The sequence below is a fragment of the Notamacropus eugenii genome, chromosome 2, assembly GCF_028372415.1.
Source record: "Notamacropus eugenii isolate mMacEug1 chromosome 2, mMacEug1.pri_v2, whole genome shotgun sequence".
NCBI classification, from domain to species: Eukaryota; Metazoa; Chordata; class Mammalia; order Diprotodontia; family Macropodidae; genus Notamacropus; species Notamacropus eugenii.
Window position 1 is genome coordinate 141664075 of NC_092873.1, and position 17499 is coordinate 141681573.

Genomic DNA, 17499 nt, shown 5'->3' on the forward strand with positions numbered 1-17499 from the left:
ACAACAAGAATAAAGGAGTGGAGGGAAACCACAACCAATATCCAATTTCTCCCTTATTCACTATCCTGATCTTTTTGTCAGTGACAGTAAAGGAACCCAGCAATATATATACTCTCAGACCCAAACTTTCAAGAACCCCGTCTCTTCCCCTTACTTACATTGTTGGAACTGTGAAGAAGCGAAACTCTCCGTTTATGCATTTGTGTGCATGTATACACACATTTCTCTGCCCGTAAACACTGTTCATAAAAGTATGTATTCATGATCTACTATATGTATATAGGAAATACACACACATACACACACATATATACACGTACATACATATTTGTAAAGGGCCATGTACATATATTTTATTTCACTTGGGTTTCACATATAAATTTCACTTTCCTCTTTTGTCCCAATGCCTGTTTCTCTCATCATTCTGACTCACTATCCCAGTAATAATGTAAACTCCTTGCTTTTGGATAATACTTTTAAGTTATATTGACACCACCTTGACAAGAAGAGATAATTAAACACATAAAAATATGAAGATTTTAAATATCCATTTCATGAATGAGAAATTTGCTTTCATAAGGTTATTAATACTATTAAAACAATATGAAATGGACATTGACTATTAATTAAAAATAAAAATAATTTATATATTAGCCTGATTGAAAATCTATCATTGATAATTCAAAGAAGTAAATGATACAATTAAGCCTTTACAGTAAACCAATTTTAAGGTCTTAGTACAATGGTTTACTGAATTTGAACATCCAAATTCCTCTAAGTTAACTTCTGGGGAACCTGAGGGATGAAGTTGGGAAGGAAAAGAGAAAGAGTATTGTAAAAGTTTGTATGAATAATATAAAAATTGTTAAAATATGAATATTATTTTTTAGAACTCTAGTAAAAATTGCTTCACATGTATTTTTCTGTTTCCTACGTGTTTATGTGTTACCCCATTCCAGACATTCTGTTAGGTACTATAAAATTTTACCATCCAAGATGCCTTTAATAGAGAATGGCACTCATTGGAATATTCACAGGTAAGAGACATAACAGCTGTTCCACCCTTTTGCACATGCCCTCTAAACAAGGAAGTTTAGATTCTCATAAGATTATAATATAATCCATTTCAATTCTCTATTAAAATTGTATCCATAAAATAAACATATAATAGGTTAAACCAGAATTACATTAAAAAGAAACGTGGCTGGCACTGACTAGAATCATTCTTTAACTAAAATCTATCTAAATATCGAAATCTTAGTTGCCTCTTTTCTTTCCTGTCATGTATTTGATGTGTTCGTGTCATGTTTTTGTTCCTGAATATAGGACTGAATTTTATTTTTTTCCTTTTAAATAATCTTAATTTATGAATCTCAGCTCTGTCTGCATGTGCTAAGATCCAATCAATGGTTAGACAGGATATTTCTCTTCTTGATGATTGCCTTAATGCACAAGAATTGAAATTTCCTGATGAAATATTGGATAAGAGGAAGTGGAAGTATCCTCTTCCATGTCTAGTCCAATGTGGTTTGGTAGACCAAAATAGTTCTAGTTCAGTTGTAAAATGATTTCTCCTCTGATGTCCTTCATTTTGTTTTGGTGTGGCATTTTTTTATTAGTAATGAAGTCATACTTTGTCTTAGTGCTTCCTGTTGTGAATTTTCCATGAGGAGGTGTCCTTTATTCCCATTTTCAGTCTGAGAAACTTTTTTTTAAAGCAATTATGCCAAACAGTCAAGCATAATCTTTGTTTAGTTTTATTTTCTAAACAAACTTTTGCACTGTCATCCAGTCAGCTCTTTTACATCTTTATTAATTGAATCATGATGATTCTACATCTTATATGAAGAGAGCATTATTTTATGATTTCATATCTAACATGGTATTCTTTTCTTTGTTTTCTTTTTTCTTTCTCTTCTACCATTGGATGCAATGCACTGGCACTAGTGAACTACAGCCCTCCCTTGACAGGGCTAGGAGTGCTAGTACCAACTGCTTGAGACCAGATACTAGTTTGCATTCACCAGAACGAGAAAGGTATAAAATAAAGACTTTTTTCTTTTCTTGTCATCTGTACTGGAGATTTTAAAATCAGTTGCTTTTGTTCAAAGTGAAGCTTTTACATGTCTGTTTACTCATGTCTGCTTTGATACCTGTCAACACTTCTCCATCCCATATATGCAGAGATATATGTAGGAGTGCCAATACATATATTTCTCTATAGATGTCACCACAGAAATGATGTGATGTAATTTGTAAATGCTTCTGCCTGCTGCTTCCCTTTTTCATTTCAATCCAGTGGTTTCATTTACAGTGACACTCAGGTAGCCTTCATTATGCTGATACTATGGCTGGACACAAAAAATTATCTGAAGACAATCTCTCTGGCCTGTTGTAGCCATTATCAGAGCAATATAGAATGTTTGACTGATAGCCTATTCATTAATTGAGAACTATGATATAAAAGATAAAAACCCACAATGAAAGCCCTTGATTTTAAAGATACCTTTCGTGTACTCATATGTTTATCTTTAACTAACTCATCAACTTCAACTTGAGCTCTTAATATGTCATTTTAATGCCATAGAGAACAAAGCTAGGCATCGATTTTCTGGAAAATATTATGTGAATGGATTTTTTTTTCAGATTTGATTTTTTTGTGGTAAAATGTTTACTTGGTCAAATAGTAAATTAGATTTTTCTGAACACATTTAATATTTTTATGAGGTAGTTGATGTCTAGCCAACTCACCATGTTGGAAGTAAGCCACAATGTTTTATCAAATTTGATAGTGAGTTTTACCCATGTTATTATGCATCAAAATTCATGGAATCAGCCATATATTGGGGAGTGATTTTTAAAGCAGTTGAGGGTGAAGCCATGATAGTAAGTGAGCTTACCAAGGGAAAGGAAGGGGGAAAATACAAGGGGAGATAGTTTAAAGGGAGTTGTGGTGTTCAATATCATTTCAGTCATGTCCAACTCTTAGTAAGCCCATTTGGGGTTTTCTTGGCAAAGATACTGGGGTGGTTTGTCATTTCCTTCTCCTTATAGATAAGGAAACTGATGAAAACAGGGTTAAGTGACTTGCTCAAGGTCATACAGATAGGAAGTAAGGCCAGATTTGAAATCAGGCTGACTCTAGACCTGGCACACTACCCACTGTGCCATCTCATTGCCCTTGAGTAAGGGAGAATTAATGACAAAAGAGTAAAGAACAGTCACGATAAATGGGGAGGAAAAGGAGCCAAGAGGTCAAAATTAAGCAATGAGAGAAAGAGGAAGAGGAGAAGGAAAATCAAGAAAGTGTGGTGTTTCTTGAATAAAAGTTGGAGGTCGGTAGGGTCTGTAAAAAGAGTCAAATGTCATTTTCTATAGGAAAAAGACATATGAATTTGGCTCATTCCACCCACCCCACAGGATGCCATTATAGTAGTTATAAGTGTTTTGAGGGTGGCAGTAATATTGGTTGTACTTTTTGAAAAGAAGAGAATTTGGGGACCAATTAATGGAATTTAGAGCTGTAAGGGACCTTGAGATGTAATCCAACCCTGTCATTTTACAGATTAATCAATTTTTTTAATATTAAGAATTTATGTACTTTGATCCAAGTACTTTGCTAGGTGGTAGGTAGGAAGATACAAAGAATAAAATAATTTCTACTCACAAAGTGCTTATATTTTAATAGGAGAGATAACAAGTACACAAATAAACATGCATGAATTAAGTATGTACAGAGTATTCACAAAACAGTTAAATACAATGAATTTCAGATGAAGTTAATCACAGCTGAGGGAATCAGGAAAAACTTTATGTGGAAGGTTGCATCTTGAAATAAAAAAATGGGTTCTATGAGGTAGAGAGGAAGAATGCATTCTGGTCAGGGTGGATGGCTTGTGCAAGGGTACAGAGAGAAAGCAGTTTATTTGTTTGTTAGGCATAGTGGAAAGGCATCACAATGTACAGGGAGGGGAACAGAGTACAGTGAGATTAGAAAGATATGTTGAAGCTGAGTCATGTAAAGCTTAAAGAGATAAGCAGAAGAGTGTGTATTTTATCCTAAAAACAATAGTCACTGTAGTTTATTGAAGAGGAGAATGAAATGGGCAAATCTCTAAGATGTGGAAGGCCAGATGAGGAAGATCACTTTGGTAGAAGTGTGTAAGATAGACTAGAATGGCATGAGCAAGGGAAACCAATTATGAGACTATTGTAATAATATAGACAAGAGGTGATGAAGACTGAAATTAGGCTAGTAGTTATATGATTATTAGGGAAGGGATCAGACATGAGAAATGTTGTACAAGTAGAAATGGCAATACTTATGAACTGATTGGATTTTTGGAATGATAGAAAGTGAAAAATTAAAGGAAATGCTAAGATTACAACCTGGGTAGTCTGAAAAAATGGTGGTGTCTTTGACAAAAATTGAGAAATCTTGTAAGGGTAGACAGTTGAGGAAAAAGTAGTTCACTTTTGGACATGTTGAGTTTGAGATATTGGCCTCAATTATTCTCCTGTTGTATTTGAGATTTTAAGTTTAAGGAAATCAAGTTTGAAATGTCTGATGACAATTGGTGTCTTGAGATTGAAGCTCAGGAGAGAGAGGAGGACTAGATATATTGATTTGTGCTTCATCTCTATATAAATCATTGAATTTATGAGAGTTGTTGAGGTTACCAAACAGAAATTGAAGAGAGAGAAAAGGATAGAGTCTCAGACAGAACCTTGGAGAGCACTCAGCATGATGCAGATGACACCTTAACCAAGATGATGAAGAACGAGCAAATCATTGAGGTAGGAAGAAAAACAGGAAAAAATAGTGCCACAAAAACTGAGAAAGGCTAGAGTATTTAAAAGGTGTGTGCAAAGATATCACATGCAGCAAATGGATTGCACAGGATAATGACTGAGAAAGACTACTACATTTGACAATTAAGAAATCTTTGGTAACTGGAGAAAACAGTTTCAGCTGAAAGGAAAAAATGGAAGACACATTACAAAGGACTGAGGCATGAAAGGAAAAGTGGAGTCAGTGAATATAGAAGTCTTTTTGTAGGAGTTTGGCTGGAAAAAGGAGAAATATAGGACAGTAACTTGAGAGGATGTTATAATCTAGGGAAAGTTTGTTGTTGTTGTTTGTTTTATAAATGAGGGGATTAGAGTGATGGGAATGATTGAGGTCTCAATCTTCTTGAGAAGGCAGGAGAGGATGGAATCAAACACATATGTAGAAGGGTTGTCCTTGTTAGAGGTTGAAGGAAAAAAGGAGTGCCAGATAATGTCAAGGGTTTTTGAAATAAAGGGAAAAGGAAAAGAGAGAATTTACTTTGAAAGGCCTCATTTTTAAAAAGAAAATAGGAATTGAGTTCCTCAGTTGAGTGAGAGGAGAGGAGGCAGTTGTAGGAAGCTCAAAGAGAGAGAAGAGAAGGTTTGGAATTGGATTTGTGGGGAGTGGGATAGGAAATTAATTAGTGAGGAGTAAAAAAATCTCCTTGCTATAATGAAGGCCCAGTTGAAATTAGATAACAAGAATTTATACTGTCAGAATTATAATAACCCAATCAAAAAGGCTGTATCACTTTCTCTGAGTCCATTCAACAGCATGTGAATAGGAGTGCAGAGAGCAGATTGTAGGAGTAATACAGAGATGAGATTTAGCAAAAGATGAACAGAAATAGATCAAGAAGGTGAGGGACTATAGAGCAGAAGGAAGTATAGAGTTAAATTGTCTAACTATTGTAAGAAAAGAGAAAATTAAGTCAGAGCTACAGCAATGATCTGTGAAAGTGTTGAGGGATAAAAAGATTGGAAGCACTGATGAGAGTAAAGAATAGATTTAAAAGGGGTAAAATATAAGGAGAAATAGAATAATTTGAGGTTATGATTGGATAGAGGAATGTTAGAATTTTGAATTAAAGAAGTGGAACACTTGTGAGTAACTATGAAATCCAAGGTGTTGGCATCCTTTGTAGGGCTGACATGGTTTGGAGCAGTAGTACATGGGATTTGAAGAACTAGGTTATAATCATTGAGAAAACAACAGTGTGGATATTGACATCATTTGGTGTAAGTGTAGGATTTGTGGAGATAATGACAATGAACCAGGTCCTACATTTCTGGAGAAAGAATAAACTGAGGAATGCCTATTCAACAAGAACCATGGCCTTAATTGGGTAGGAAAATTGATTGAGAACAAAGGAGACAATTCTAAGCTGTGAGGGTAAAGAAAGAATCTAGAAGTGTCCATGTAGTACTCCAACACCAGGACCAGTATGTGAGAGAAGGTGCACTGTGAACAAAAATTGCCAGGGATGCAGGGTCATTTGGGAGGAGCCAAGCCTAAGTGAAGGTTGGTAGATGATAGGACTATGAAAGAAAGAGGTCCAGGATGAAGAAGATTTTTAGCATTGAGCAATCAATATTGCAGAGAGCTTAATGGAAGAGGTGGGCTGGGATGGAAGGGACATGGGTGGGATAGAACTGAGATTAGAAGAGAGGGAAGTGAAAGAACAGGAGGTAGAGATTGAATATAGCTAGTTCATAAGTGATTAGTGATTAATATAGAAATAGGGAGAGAAAAAAGTGGTGGGAAATTATTTGCCATAAGGGTAATCATGAATGAAGAGTTAATTACTTCACAGTCAAGAGATGTTGTTGCAAGACAAGGGCCAAAGGAATACTTGGTAACTCGTGTGTGTGTGTGTGTGTGTGTGTGTGTGTGTGTGTGTGTGTGTGTGTGTGTGTAGGAAAGGAGTGCTTCAGTGGTCTGTACACCAGAAAAAGGATATTGGATCCTTCCTTTCCTTCCAGGATACTAGAAGGACAACGGGTGACTTGTGCTTTGACAAGTGCTAATAAGGAGAACTTAGATTCAAACCCAGTATCTCTTGGGAATGAAATAGGGAGTCATCAAGAGCAGATGGAAACAATTATAAAACAATGACAGCCTAGCTGAAGGTAAACTCCATAAATCTGTAGTAGATTAAACAATTTAATGTTCTCATTTGATGTTCAGCATCCTGGGAGAAAGAATGTTAGAAGATGAGAAACAGGTGGGAAGTTAAGCAAGCTTATGGATTAGCAGACAGGACATTTCTGAAGATCACAGACTGCAGGAACCTGAATTCTGGACTAGTGGCCACTGAAATAGTGTATTCAAGGATAGTAGAGTAAGGTAAATGCAGAGGTAAACTAGAGATACTTAAAGTTAGGGGATTATTATTTGGGGGATGTTATAGATATAGGTTTGGTATTAGTGATGGAATGGGAGAGATTAAAAACTGAAAGTTGTGATCAGATAATATGATTTCATACTTGAGGATCTTGGCTGGGGTGGATGGAGTGGTACAATTCAAAAAGATAAGGAGTAGCCTCATCAGTGTATAAACAAAGTGTTATAGAAAAGGAACTTTATAGATTTGTGTCATAGGAATATTAAAGTCCTAGTCTATGATGTCAGAGGATAATAACAAGACAGCTGTGAGCTAGATATTGAAGTCAGAAAAAGATAAGATGTTGAAATAAAAGCTAGATGATAATATCCAAGAGTCATGGGGTTATATAAGCAGATTAAATTCAGAAGGGAAAAAGATGAAAATGATAGAAGTGAAAGAATAGTCTGGAAATGACAGGAGGACAGAAAGATATGCTGTGCTAGCATTATCTTCTGATTCTTTGAACCATAGAGGTGGAACAAGTGATCTTTGGAGAATGGGTTACAATTCAGTATCCTCAGAGAAGATTTAGGTTTCACTCAAAATGAGCAAAAGAAATAATGTTTAAAAAAAGTCAAGGATGTAAAGAGATGGTTGAGAATAAAACTGAGATCTGAAAGGGGAGACACAGCATGAATTTGGAGCATGAATTTGGGAAAGAGAAAACCAGCCTGGAATGGGTCTTAGGGAAAAGCTATTTACAAGAGGATTCAGGAGCCAAAAATCACAGGTATTCAATCTGAATATAATGAAAGAGTGGAACTGATGACCCAGTGCAGTAGGATATAGATTAGTGTGGCCTGCTATACAGGACAACAAAGGATTTGCATTAGTTTGAAATCAACTTTGAAATGATGTTTTTAAGAATACCTACATGAAATCTTATTTCTGTTGGTTTTCTATAAATAATAATAGCAATTTCTAGGCAAAGAGAACTGAGATGGATGATTGACTCTGAGACCTGCATGAAATTTTATCCTTTAGTCATTTTTTTTCCTGGCAAAAATTTTAAAGTGGTTTGCCATTTCCTCCCCCTGCTCCTTTTACAGATAAGAAGACTGAGGCAAATAGGGTTAAGTGACTTGTCCAGGGTTACTTAAGTAGTAAGTGTCTGAGGCTGAATTTGGACTCAGGTCTCCCTGACTCCAGTCCTGGCACGCTATCCACTCCACATTTATTTGTCCCTGTATGAAATATCAATACTCAGTTGTCCTTACTACTTTTGCATTGAAAACAAACCCATTTTGACACAAAATCTAGGTTATATAAGATGAAACAGCAAATTGGGTATAAGGAAAAACCAGTCATTTAGATACTGAAGATAATTGTACAGTGGAAAGAACGCTGACTCTCAAAGTCAGAGGATGCGGTTTCAAATTCTCTGAGTGACACTGATTACCTTTGTGACCTTTGCCAAGTCTCAACTTCACTGAACTTTGATTTCCTCATCTGTAAAATGTGTAAGTTGAATAAGATAGTCCTTCCAGCTTGAGACTTATCATCCTAAATATAAATTATGATTGCATTTGAATGGTGCTCACTATTATCTACAGTTGTTGGAACACACTTAAGAACTCTAGCTAAATTTAGAGTGGTTGCTTTTAGAAATAAATGGACTTCTGGAAGTTTAGGGATATTTTTTTCTTTAATTTTCCTAGGTCCTTAAAGGAAGCATTCAATTAAGAATTAATTTTCAGAGTTCTTTCACATCTATTATCTCATGTTAGCTCCATATGATATCATATGAAGTAAGTAGGGCAGGCTACATTATCTTCATTCAATAGATTGAAAAACCAGTTTTAAAACAAGTCACATAGCTAGTTAACGTAAAAAACAGAACTAGAACTCAGATTTCTTGACACTTATCTCTGCATTCTTTCCATGGAATCATAGTGCCTATAGTTCTTTCTGATTTTCTTGGGTATAAATGTCCATAGGACCCTAGTCATTACAACAAATATAAGCTTAGGTAAGCAATTTCTCTTATAAGGAATCTCAGAAAAATCAATGAAGTAATCATTATAAGTAATGTTAAAATAATCCCTCTTTCCCTCAAGTAGAACATTTATTATTTAACCCGATCCTTTTTGTTGCATGAAATCACATGATCTTTAGAACTAGAGAACTCCTTGATTGGGTGCTGTCTAGAACAGCATTGTCAAACTCAAATTGACAAAGAATTCACTAATTTCTACTAAGGATCCTTGTGGAGCTGCATTTTGACTTAGTTTTAAAAATGTATAATTATCTAAATTTTATTGTATTTTAAATTTGTTATGTTAAATATTTCCCAATTATGTTTTAAGCTGGTTCAGCCCACAGTCATGAATGTTTGACACTTCTGAGACCAATACCCTCAGCTTAAAGGAGAGGAAACTAAAGACACAAAAAGGTTAAATGAATTGTGTAATGTGAAATAGCCAGGAAGACATCAGTCTGGGATCTGAACTCAGGTCCTCTAGATTACTCATTCAGGGTACTTTCCATAAACCACGCTGCCTCTCTAGGCCATGTTAAAGAAACATTTAATTAGTATGGCAATTCTAATATGAAAACAGGGGAACCATATTTGGTCTGTTTTCTCAGGATGGGAGCAATTGACTTAGCTTAGGTTTGCTTTCTTCTTTCAATATATACCATTGTTCAGAATTTTTTAATATAATGGATTTTAAAGACACTAAGAGATAGTTAATTCTGAAAAGGTTTGTTTAATGCTTTGATTTTAAAAACATTTGGATCTTCACTGTTTTTAAAAGCCCTACAAAACATTCCCTTTATATACATAATGGGTATGTAGATGGATGACCACCCCTACTGGTAGTTCCTCCATACTTGGGTATGTGCATGCCTACTTTCTCTCTGGACTGGCTGATTCACTGATAAATCTAGATCTAGGGATGAACTATAACCAAGTAGTTATACTTATATTATGTCAAGGCACTAGAGTAAATTCTTTGAAGAGGAAATGAAGTTCTTAACACTCCAGTATTTGAGCTACCACCAGTGTATTTCTAGATAACACAGTTACTCTCAATAATGACACTTTTAGATCTTGAACATAATTGCTTACTTACCAATGAGATAAATAATAATAATATTACAGACCCTCACAATATAAATATTCATAAATATATCACAATTCACGTATAAACCTGGGTCACACCACAGATACCTTTATTTGTTGAGTATAGTAGACACACACTTTCTCAAGGCTGTCAAGGAGGTACATGAGTGAAAAAAAAACCATATATTCAGGTTAACTCACAACCCTAGAAATGTAAACTTTAGTAAACTCTATTTTATGAGCTTTCCTAAAAAGATGATGTATATAGCTTCTTGGTGGATGCTTCTATTGTTAAGCTAAGTGGATATTCACACTGTACTTGACTAACACTCTGCAATTGATCAGGCCATCTAAGTTATGCTAGTCAATTGATTGATTGGCTTCCCTTATTCTCTGCCTTCGATCTTTTCCTTTGTTCAACTAGATGTATTCTTCAAAAACAAATATAAAACCATCATTTCCAGCTTTCAGTTTAGTGGATACAATTTTGAAATCTCTCCTTCCATCCTCCATCCTCTCTCTCTCTCTCTCTCTCTCTCTCTTTCTCTCTCTCTCTTATTTTAGGTATAATGAAATAAATTCAGTTTGTCCAATAAAAATATACCATCCTCTATGTTGCCCCAGTTTATAATATCTTATTACATTGAAGACTCAGCAACTGTTTGTCCCATATCTGTCAAACTAACTCATAATAACTGCTTTCAGCATTGTAATTAATCTCAGAATAATAAGCAGACTTCATTCAACAACAATTTTTATGATATAACCCTCATGTATACATACTTTTTATATGTTTACATGTGTTGTTGTTGAGCCATTTCAGTCATGTCCAACACTCTGTGACCACATTTGAGATTTTCTTGGCAAAGATACTAGAGTGATTTACATTTCCTTCTCCAGGTCACTTTCCAGATAAGGAAACTGAGGCATACAGGTTTATGTGACTAGCTCAGTATCACAAAGCTAGTAAGAGTCTCAGGCCAGATATGACTTCATGAAAATGAATCTTCCTCACTTCAGACATGGCACCCTATACACTTTGCAAAACACACACGCATGTATGTATGTATGTATGCATCTATGTTTGTATATTTAGTTTGAAACTATGATTTTGTCAATGTAAGGTACTCCTTGTGAAAACTCCTCTTGCTGAAGCAGGTCAACAGCTTAGATGTAAGATACGGTCTTACGTGGAGGGTTGCCCAAAGTCATGAAGCGTTAAGTGACTGCCCAAGCAGTACATGTCAGAGTTGGAAAGTGAAGCCAGGTTTTCCTGCAGTGATGGATTACAGGGCTAGACTCAGGATGTCCGGGGCTCAGTTCTCATCTCTGATACACACTGGGTAGGTGACCTTAGAGAAGACAGTTAACTTGTCAATGCTTCTGTATTCTAAAACTAAGTTTCGGGACAGCTATTGATTTTCATCAGTAGAAGGAATTTCTTCACCTGGAGTTTTGCCAACCTGATGATATCACAGAAATAGACCGATATAACTCATTTGTATTCATCTAGTTTTATGGTATTATCAGTGTAAAGAAACATCTAATGAGGAAACTTCCTCCACAAAATCAGATGGGAAATTGTTCTACTCTTTGAGAATATATATTTTAAGATGATGATCTGGAAATGTGTATAAGCATATAAATATATGATAATCCATGTGCATAGTGAAATAATATAAAAGTGATGTATTGGTCTGAACCTGTGATTTATTGAGTGTAGAAATATTCTGGTGAAGAAATTCCTTCTACTAATGCAGTTCATCAACTTTCCTACAGCATATATGTATATATAAAATAGCAATAATATATATATGAATATTTATATACACACATATCTATATTACAGGCAGCTAGGTGGTACAGGGGATAGAAGACTGGTCCTGGAGGCTGGAAGATTGAACTCAAATCCAGCCTCAAACATTTAACTAGATGTATCATCCTGGGCACATCACTTCACCCAGTTTGCCTCAGTTTCCTCATCTATAAAATGAGCTGGAGACAGAAATGACAAACCAATTTGCTATCTTTGGCAAGAAAACTCCAAATGAGAGCATGGAGAATCAGACATGAATAGAAAAGACACTGAAGTGGTTTTCCATTTCCTTCAACAGCTTATTTTACAGGTGAGGAAACTGAGGCAAACTGGGTTAAGTGATTTTCCCAGGGTCACACAACTAATAAGTGCCTGAGATCAGATTTGAATATAGGTCTTCCTTACTGCAGACCCAGCAATTTATCCACTATGCCAACTAGCTGCCCAGAAACTAACATATATCTTATAATTTTCACTACTCTGTAGGCTTCTCTACGAAACACTGTTCTAAGACAAGCAGAGTCAGAATTTTGACTGTTGACATGACATAAGATAAAGATGATGAAACCAATTAGGGTCTCTTCCTGGGCTTATCTGAACGTTTTATAATAGAATTCATTACTGTTTTTTTGTTTCTGTTAACAAAATGATTCATGGTGCCATGTAAAGTTCTGAAACAATTAGTTGTATTTCCACATTTCTTCCTAAGGTATGCCAGAAATTGTATCTGGAAAGAACATTAGAGATCATCCAGTTTAACTCCCTTGTTTTATAAAGGAGGCAAATGAGTCCTAAGTAACTTTTTCTAGGACCACATGAAATAAAGATAAAAACTTGCTTCAAATGGCTTCAAAATATATTAAAACATCTTGAAGACAAATTGGGACAGCAAGGGGGTTCAGTGCAGAGAGCACTAGACTAGGCTAGACTGGCATCAGAAAAACTTGAGTTCAAATCTAGTCTCAGACGCTTGCTGTGTGACCCTGGGCAAGTCATTCCACCTTTAGAGTGCACTGTAGCTGCAATATGCTTTGGTAGAGGGAGTTGCCTCATCTACCATTCCTTCCTAGCCCAAATCACTTATGCATTGTTGATATTCTCCAGAATTTCTCCCTTCTAACTTCCAATATTTAATTTGGCCAGAAATATTAACCCTAATCAGAAACTTACGTACAGAACAAAATATTTGTTAATGCACAAGAAACTGAAGGACAATTTGAACAAAAGCTTCCGCTAATAATTTGACATCTTCCTTCACATTTTAAGAACATTAGTGCTTTTGTCTTTACTCATGAAAATGCATTTGAAAAGAAATAAAACAAATAGATGACAGCAGTAAGGTTGACTTCTCCTTTTGTACAAAGTATATTTGCTTTTACGCATCATCCCATTCTGACACCAACTCATATCAAAGTGTAAAATGGCACAGCGAACAAAGTTCTTGTCCTAGAATTCAGAAGACCTGGGTTAAAAGCTAAATTCAGACACTAGCTCTGTGGCCCTAAACAAATGCTTCTATCTCTTTGGCTTCAGTTCTTTTACCCTATAAAATGAATGATGTTGGACTTCAAAGTCTAACCCTAATTCAATGATCCAACGCTCTTAGAGTGTTGAGATAATTATTAAAGGTCCATCAGCACCCTCACCACAAACCCACATGTGGAATATAATTCCAGGGATTCTGAAACTGTTTGTCACTTAAGGTTTCTTCACTGAATACACAACTATGTCCTCATGTCTCATTGTTAGTGTTTAATCTTGAATTTTATGCAAATGTCCCAGGGGTAGAATTTATTCAGTCACATGTAGCATTTGTCCTAGATTCATATCCCGCAGTCATAAATAAGGCTGGACATTGTCCCTACTCTGTGGGCCCTTGATTTCATCTAAATCACAGGTCAGTAACTTATTTGTCCTCAGGGCCAACACTGGAGACGAGAAATTACTCTGAGTGTTATTGGGTGACATTTGCTGAGGGAAGGAGAAAGGGAGAAAAATATAGGGGAGAGAAGAAAGAGAAGAGAAAAGAGAAAGCTGAAGGAGACATGAATGGAAATGGAACTAAATGGTAGTGAATAGCTGTACACATCTAGTTCAGGCATGAAACTGTATACACACACACACACACACATATATATGTGTGTGTGTGTGTGTGTGATCAAACTCACAAAAAAACCTTTTCACTGTCCAATATACATATTTTCTTTGGCTGATATTTGTAACACTGAATTTGGTACCTAATTTTAACTCTCGTTCTTTCCCATAATTGATTTGACATCTTTTGGAAGGAAATAGATTATGCACCAAACAATGATGTATTTTAACTTTACTGTTAGTATTTCCTAGAAATGGTCATATATTTGTTTAAAAAATAATAATCTCTTTTGCACATATAATTGGAATTGCTTTGTTTTCTTAATACTTCTCTCTTACCACTAGATGGCAAAACCAACACCATTTCCAGAGATCCAATACTAAAACCAGGGACAGGAATGAGGACAAGAGAGCTAAGGGACAAGAAGAGAAAAAGAAAGAAGGAGGGAGAGAGAGAGAGAGAGAGAGAGAGAGAGAGAGAGAGAGAGAGAGAGAGAGAGAGAGAAGAGGGAGAGGGAGAGGGAGAGGGAGAGGGAGAGAGAGAGAGAGAGAGAGAGAGAGACAGAGAAAGAGACAGAGACAGAGAGACAGAGACAGAGAGAGACAGAGAGACAGAGAAAGAGAGAGGGGGGGAGGGAGGGAAGGGAGGCAGAGAAAGTTGCTTAAGGTGAGGGGAAGAGACAGGTGAGAAGAAAAGTGAGAGGCAGAAAGGAAAGGAAAAGGATGGAAAAACAAAGGAACTGACTGAAATCACCATGTCACAATAGTTTAGTGTTTTTTCCTTATATGTAAACTAAGTGGGAAAGAATGAAAATTTTAAAAGAAGATTTTTTTAAAAAAAGCAAATCTTAATGCTTAGATATGATAGTTTTAGTCTTGCTAAGTAAAATATGCATATTCAATAAAAAGTACTTCTCATTGTTATAATCTTTTGACATTTTCATATTGAAATAGATAGCATCTTTTTATGTACAAAATTGATTAAGATTTAGCATTTTCTCAGGGTATTCAATATATAAAAAAATGAAGCAAATTGCTGCCTAATTGAATGTATATCAGCATATCGAAGGACTTTGAGTGCACAGCAACATTTATTATGCTTTATTTAATCCTTGTATTAGAAAATGTATGTTTGAACAGCATGCATCCCAACACATTTCTTAAATGTTCAAATTCTTTTCCTAGCTCTCCATGGTCCATAACTATGATGTTTTACTTTTTTTCTTTCTTTGAACAATACATGGGCTGGAATTTTGCCTCAAGAAGCAAATTTATCCATGGTGACATCAAGTTAAAATGATCTTGTTGATATAATAAAAATAATGTTGATAACATTTCCATATAAGCTAAAATTGTTATTTTAGACCATATTTCAGCTTCGGCAACATTGGAGATACCTTTTTAATGAGAGAAACATCATAAAGTGCAACAGATGTGTAAAGTTCTGACAAAGATGTTTCATTCCTACTCTTTACATGCATGTAGAAGCCAGCAGAGAAGGCAAACCTTTGATAAGCTTGACTTTCTTTACACAGTGTCTAGCAAGCATTAAATTATCATGCGTATGTAATATATATTAGATTTTTGAAGGTTATGAGTTTACAGTGCATAACTAGTGAAGAATTTAAATGCTATTAGCATATATTAAGTTGAATGGTACATCCTTCTCTATTGTCTCTTCCTGTAACTTTCCATTCCAATCCAATAAGTATTCACTGAATGCCTACTATGTGCACTGTAGTAGGCATTGAAGTAAGCACTGAGGGGAGAATGACAAAAATGAATCATTCTTGCCCTCTTGAAGCTTGAATTCTCTCAGCATCCTCTAGTCCAAACCCTTTTGTTTTACGATTGAGAAAATTAAGTACCAAAGAGTTTATTTGACTTCAGCAAGGTCACATGAGTAACCAGACTGACAGAGTTAGGTGGGCAAAGCACCAAGGTCTCCATTTTCCTTCACTGACACATTCCCCAGATTAATAAACAAAAACTCTCCCTCATTATGTTCAAAAAGATTTATACTTATTTGAGGTAAGAAGTCAGTAGGGTGTAAGTGACTCAGGTCTGTAAGTGACTATCAGAGCTGCCTGCCCAAAACAAGTAATTATACGTAGGAAAGTGAGTCCTTGATAGTTTCTCCTATTCCTAAGTAGTTCAAAACTCTCAGTCTTGCTCCCTAATGACCATTTTTCATTGCCATAAAGTCAGATTTATAGATGTAATTGACCTTAGTGAGTATCTAGTCCAGCCTTCTCGTTTTACAGATAAGAAAACTGATGTCCAGATAAGTTAATTGACATTTCTGAAGCTATAGGATAGCAAATGATCCAACTGGGATCTGAACCTAGGGCATTTGACACCAGAGCCAATGTTCTTTCCTGTATTCTTCCTTACACTAATATTCAAGAAGGAGGGAATAGGAAATCAGCCCTCCAAAAAGGAGGGCATTTCATATTCCTCACTTTGAAGGCTGTCCTAATCTGTTGTGGAGGTGTGTATGTCTGTATGTATATATATATAAAATCTTTGGCTCTTCAAAGTTACATAGACCCTCATTTTTAAAGTGAAGCAACTTAAGACCAAAGTGACAGAGTTAGTTACTGGACAAATCAGGACTAGAATCAGATTTCCTGATTCTCAGACGAGGGATTTTTCTACTAACACTTCACCTAATCCACTCAGTTACACAGAGTATGTGTATTAAAACGCAATCTATTATTTTTAGAAAATGAAAATGTTCTACAGAATAGAAATGTAAAGAACTGGTACATTGTGTTGAGCTCCATATTATTCATGTTTAAATACGTCTTTGATAGTAAGTTGGTTCTTCTAAGTATGTGGGACTCCAGTATATTTCAGAAAAAAGCCTTATTCTGCCTTTTCAAGAGAGTTGAAGGAAATTCATAAAACTATTGTTTTTCTTTGAATTATTGTATTATAGAATTTTGATCTATATACTAAATTTCTTTTGAGACTAATATAAGCTAAAGAAAAGCAACCAGGAATAAAATTCCTTAAAAATTATGTCAAGTTTTTCCCAAGTAAAACTTTTGGAGCATTTACATTTAAAAATGTTGAAATAAGTTGCAGATTTTAATTATTCTTATTGTATAATGTAATGATTAATTTATTCAAAATATTGTATCCATCTTAGAATATATACTTTTTAAAATATATAATTATGAAGCTAAGAAAAAACATTTTGCCTTTTGATGATACTTTTTCAGTCCCAATATTCCATATATCTTTTACTTTTAGGAAATACTAAATGTCCTGTTTTTTTTCCTATCTTGTTCATTGGACAAACA

At 35.3% G+C, this 17499-nt stretch overlaps 1 protein-coding gene across 8 annotated transcripts in view; it reads left to right on the plus strand.

The window, feature by feature from the left end:
* RIMS1 (regulating synaptic membrane exocytosis 1) overlaps nucleotides 1-17499 on the plus strand; it is a 717070-nt gene that overhangs the window by 512176 nt on the left and 187395 nt on the right. For 7 of the 8 annotated variants that reach the window (XM_072642598.1, XM_072642588.1, XM_072642597.1 and 4 more), the window contains one exon: nucleotides 1948-2037. In XM_072642598.1, the coding sequence (XP_072498699.1) occupies nucleotides 1948-2037 (90 nt within the window). Of the gene's footprint in view, nucleotides 1-959; nucleotides 1038-1947; nucleotides 2038-17499 lie in introns of all 8 variants that reach the window. The other variant, XM_072642596.1, reaches the window with a different exon arrangement.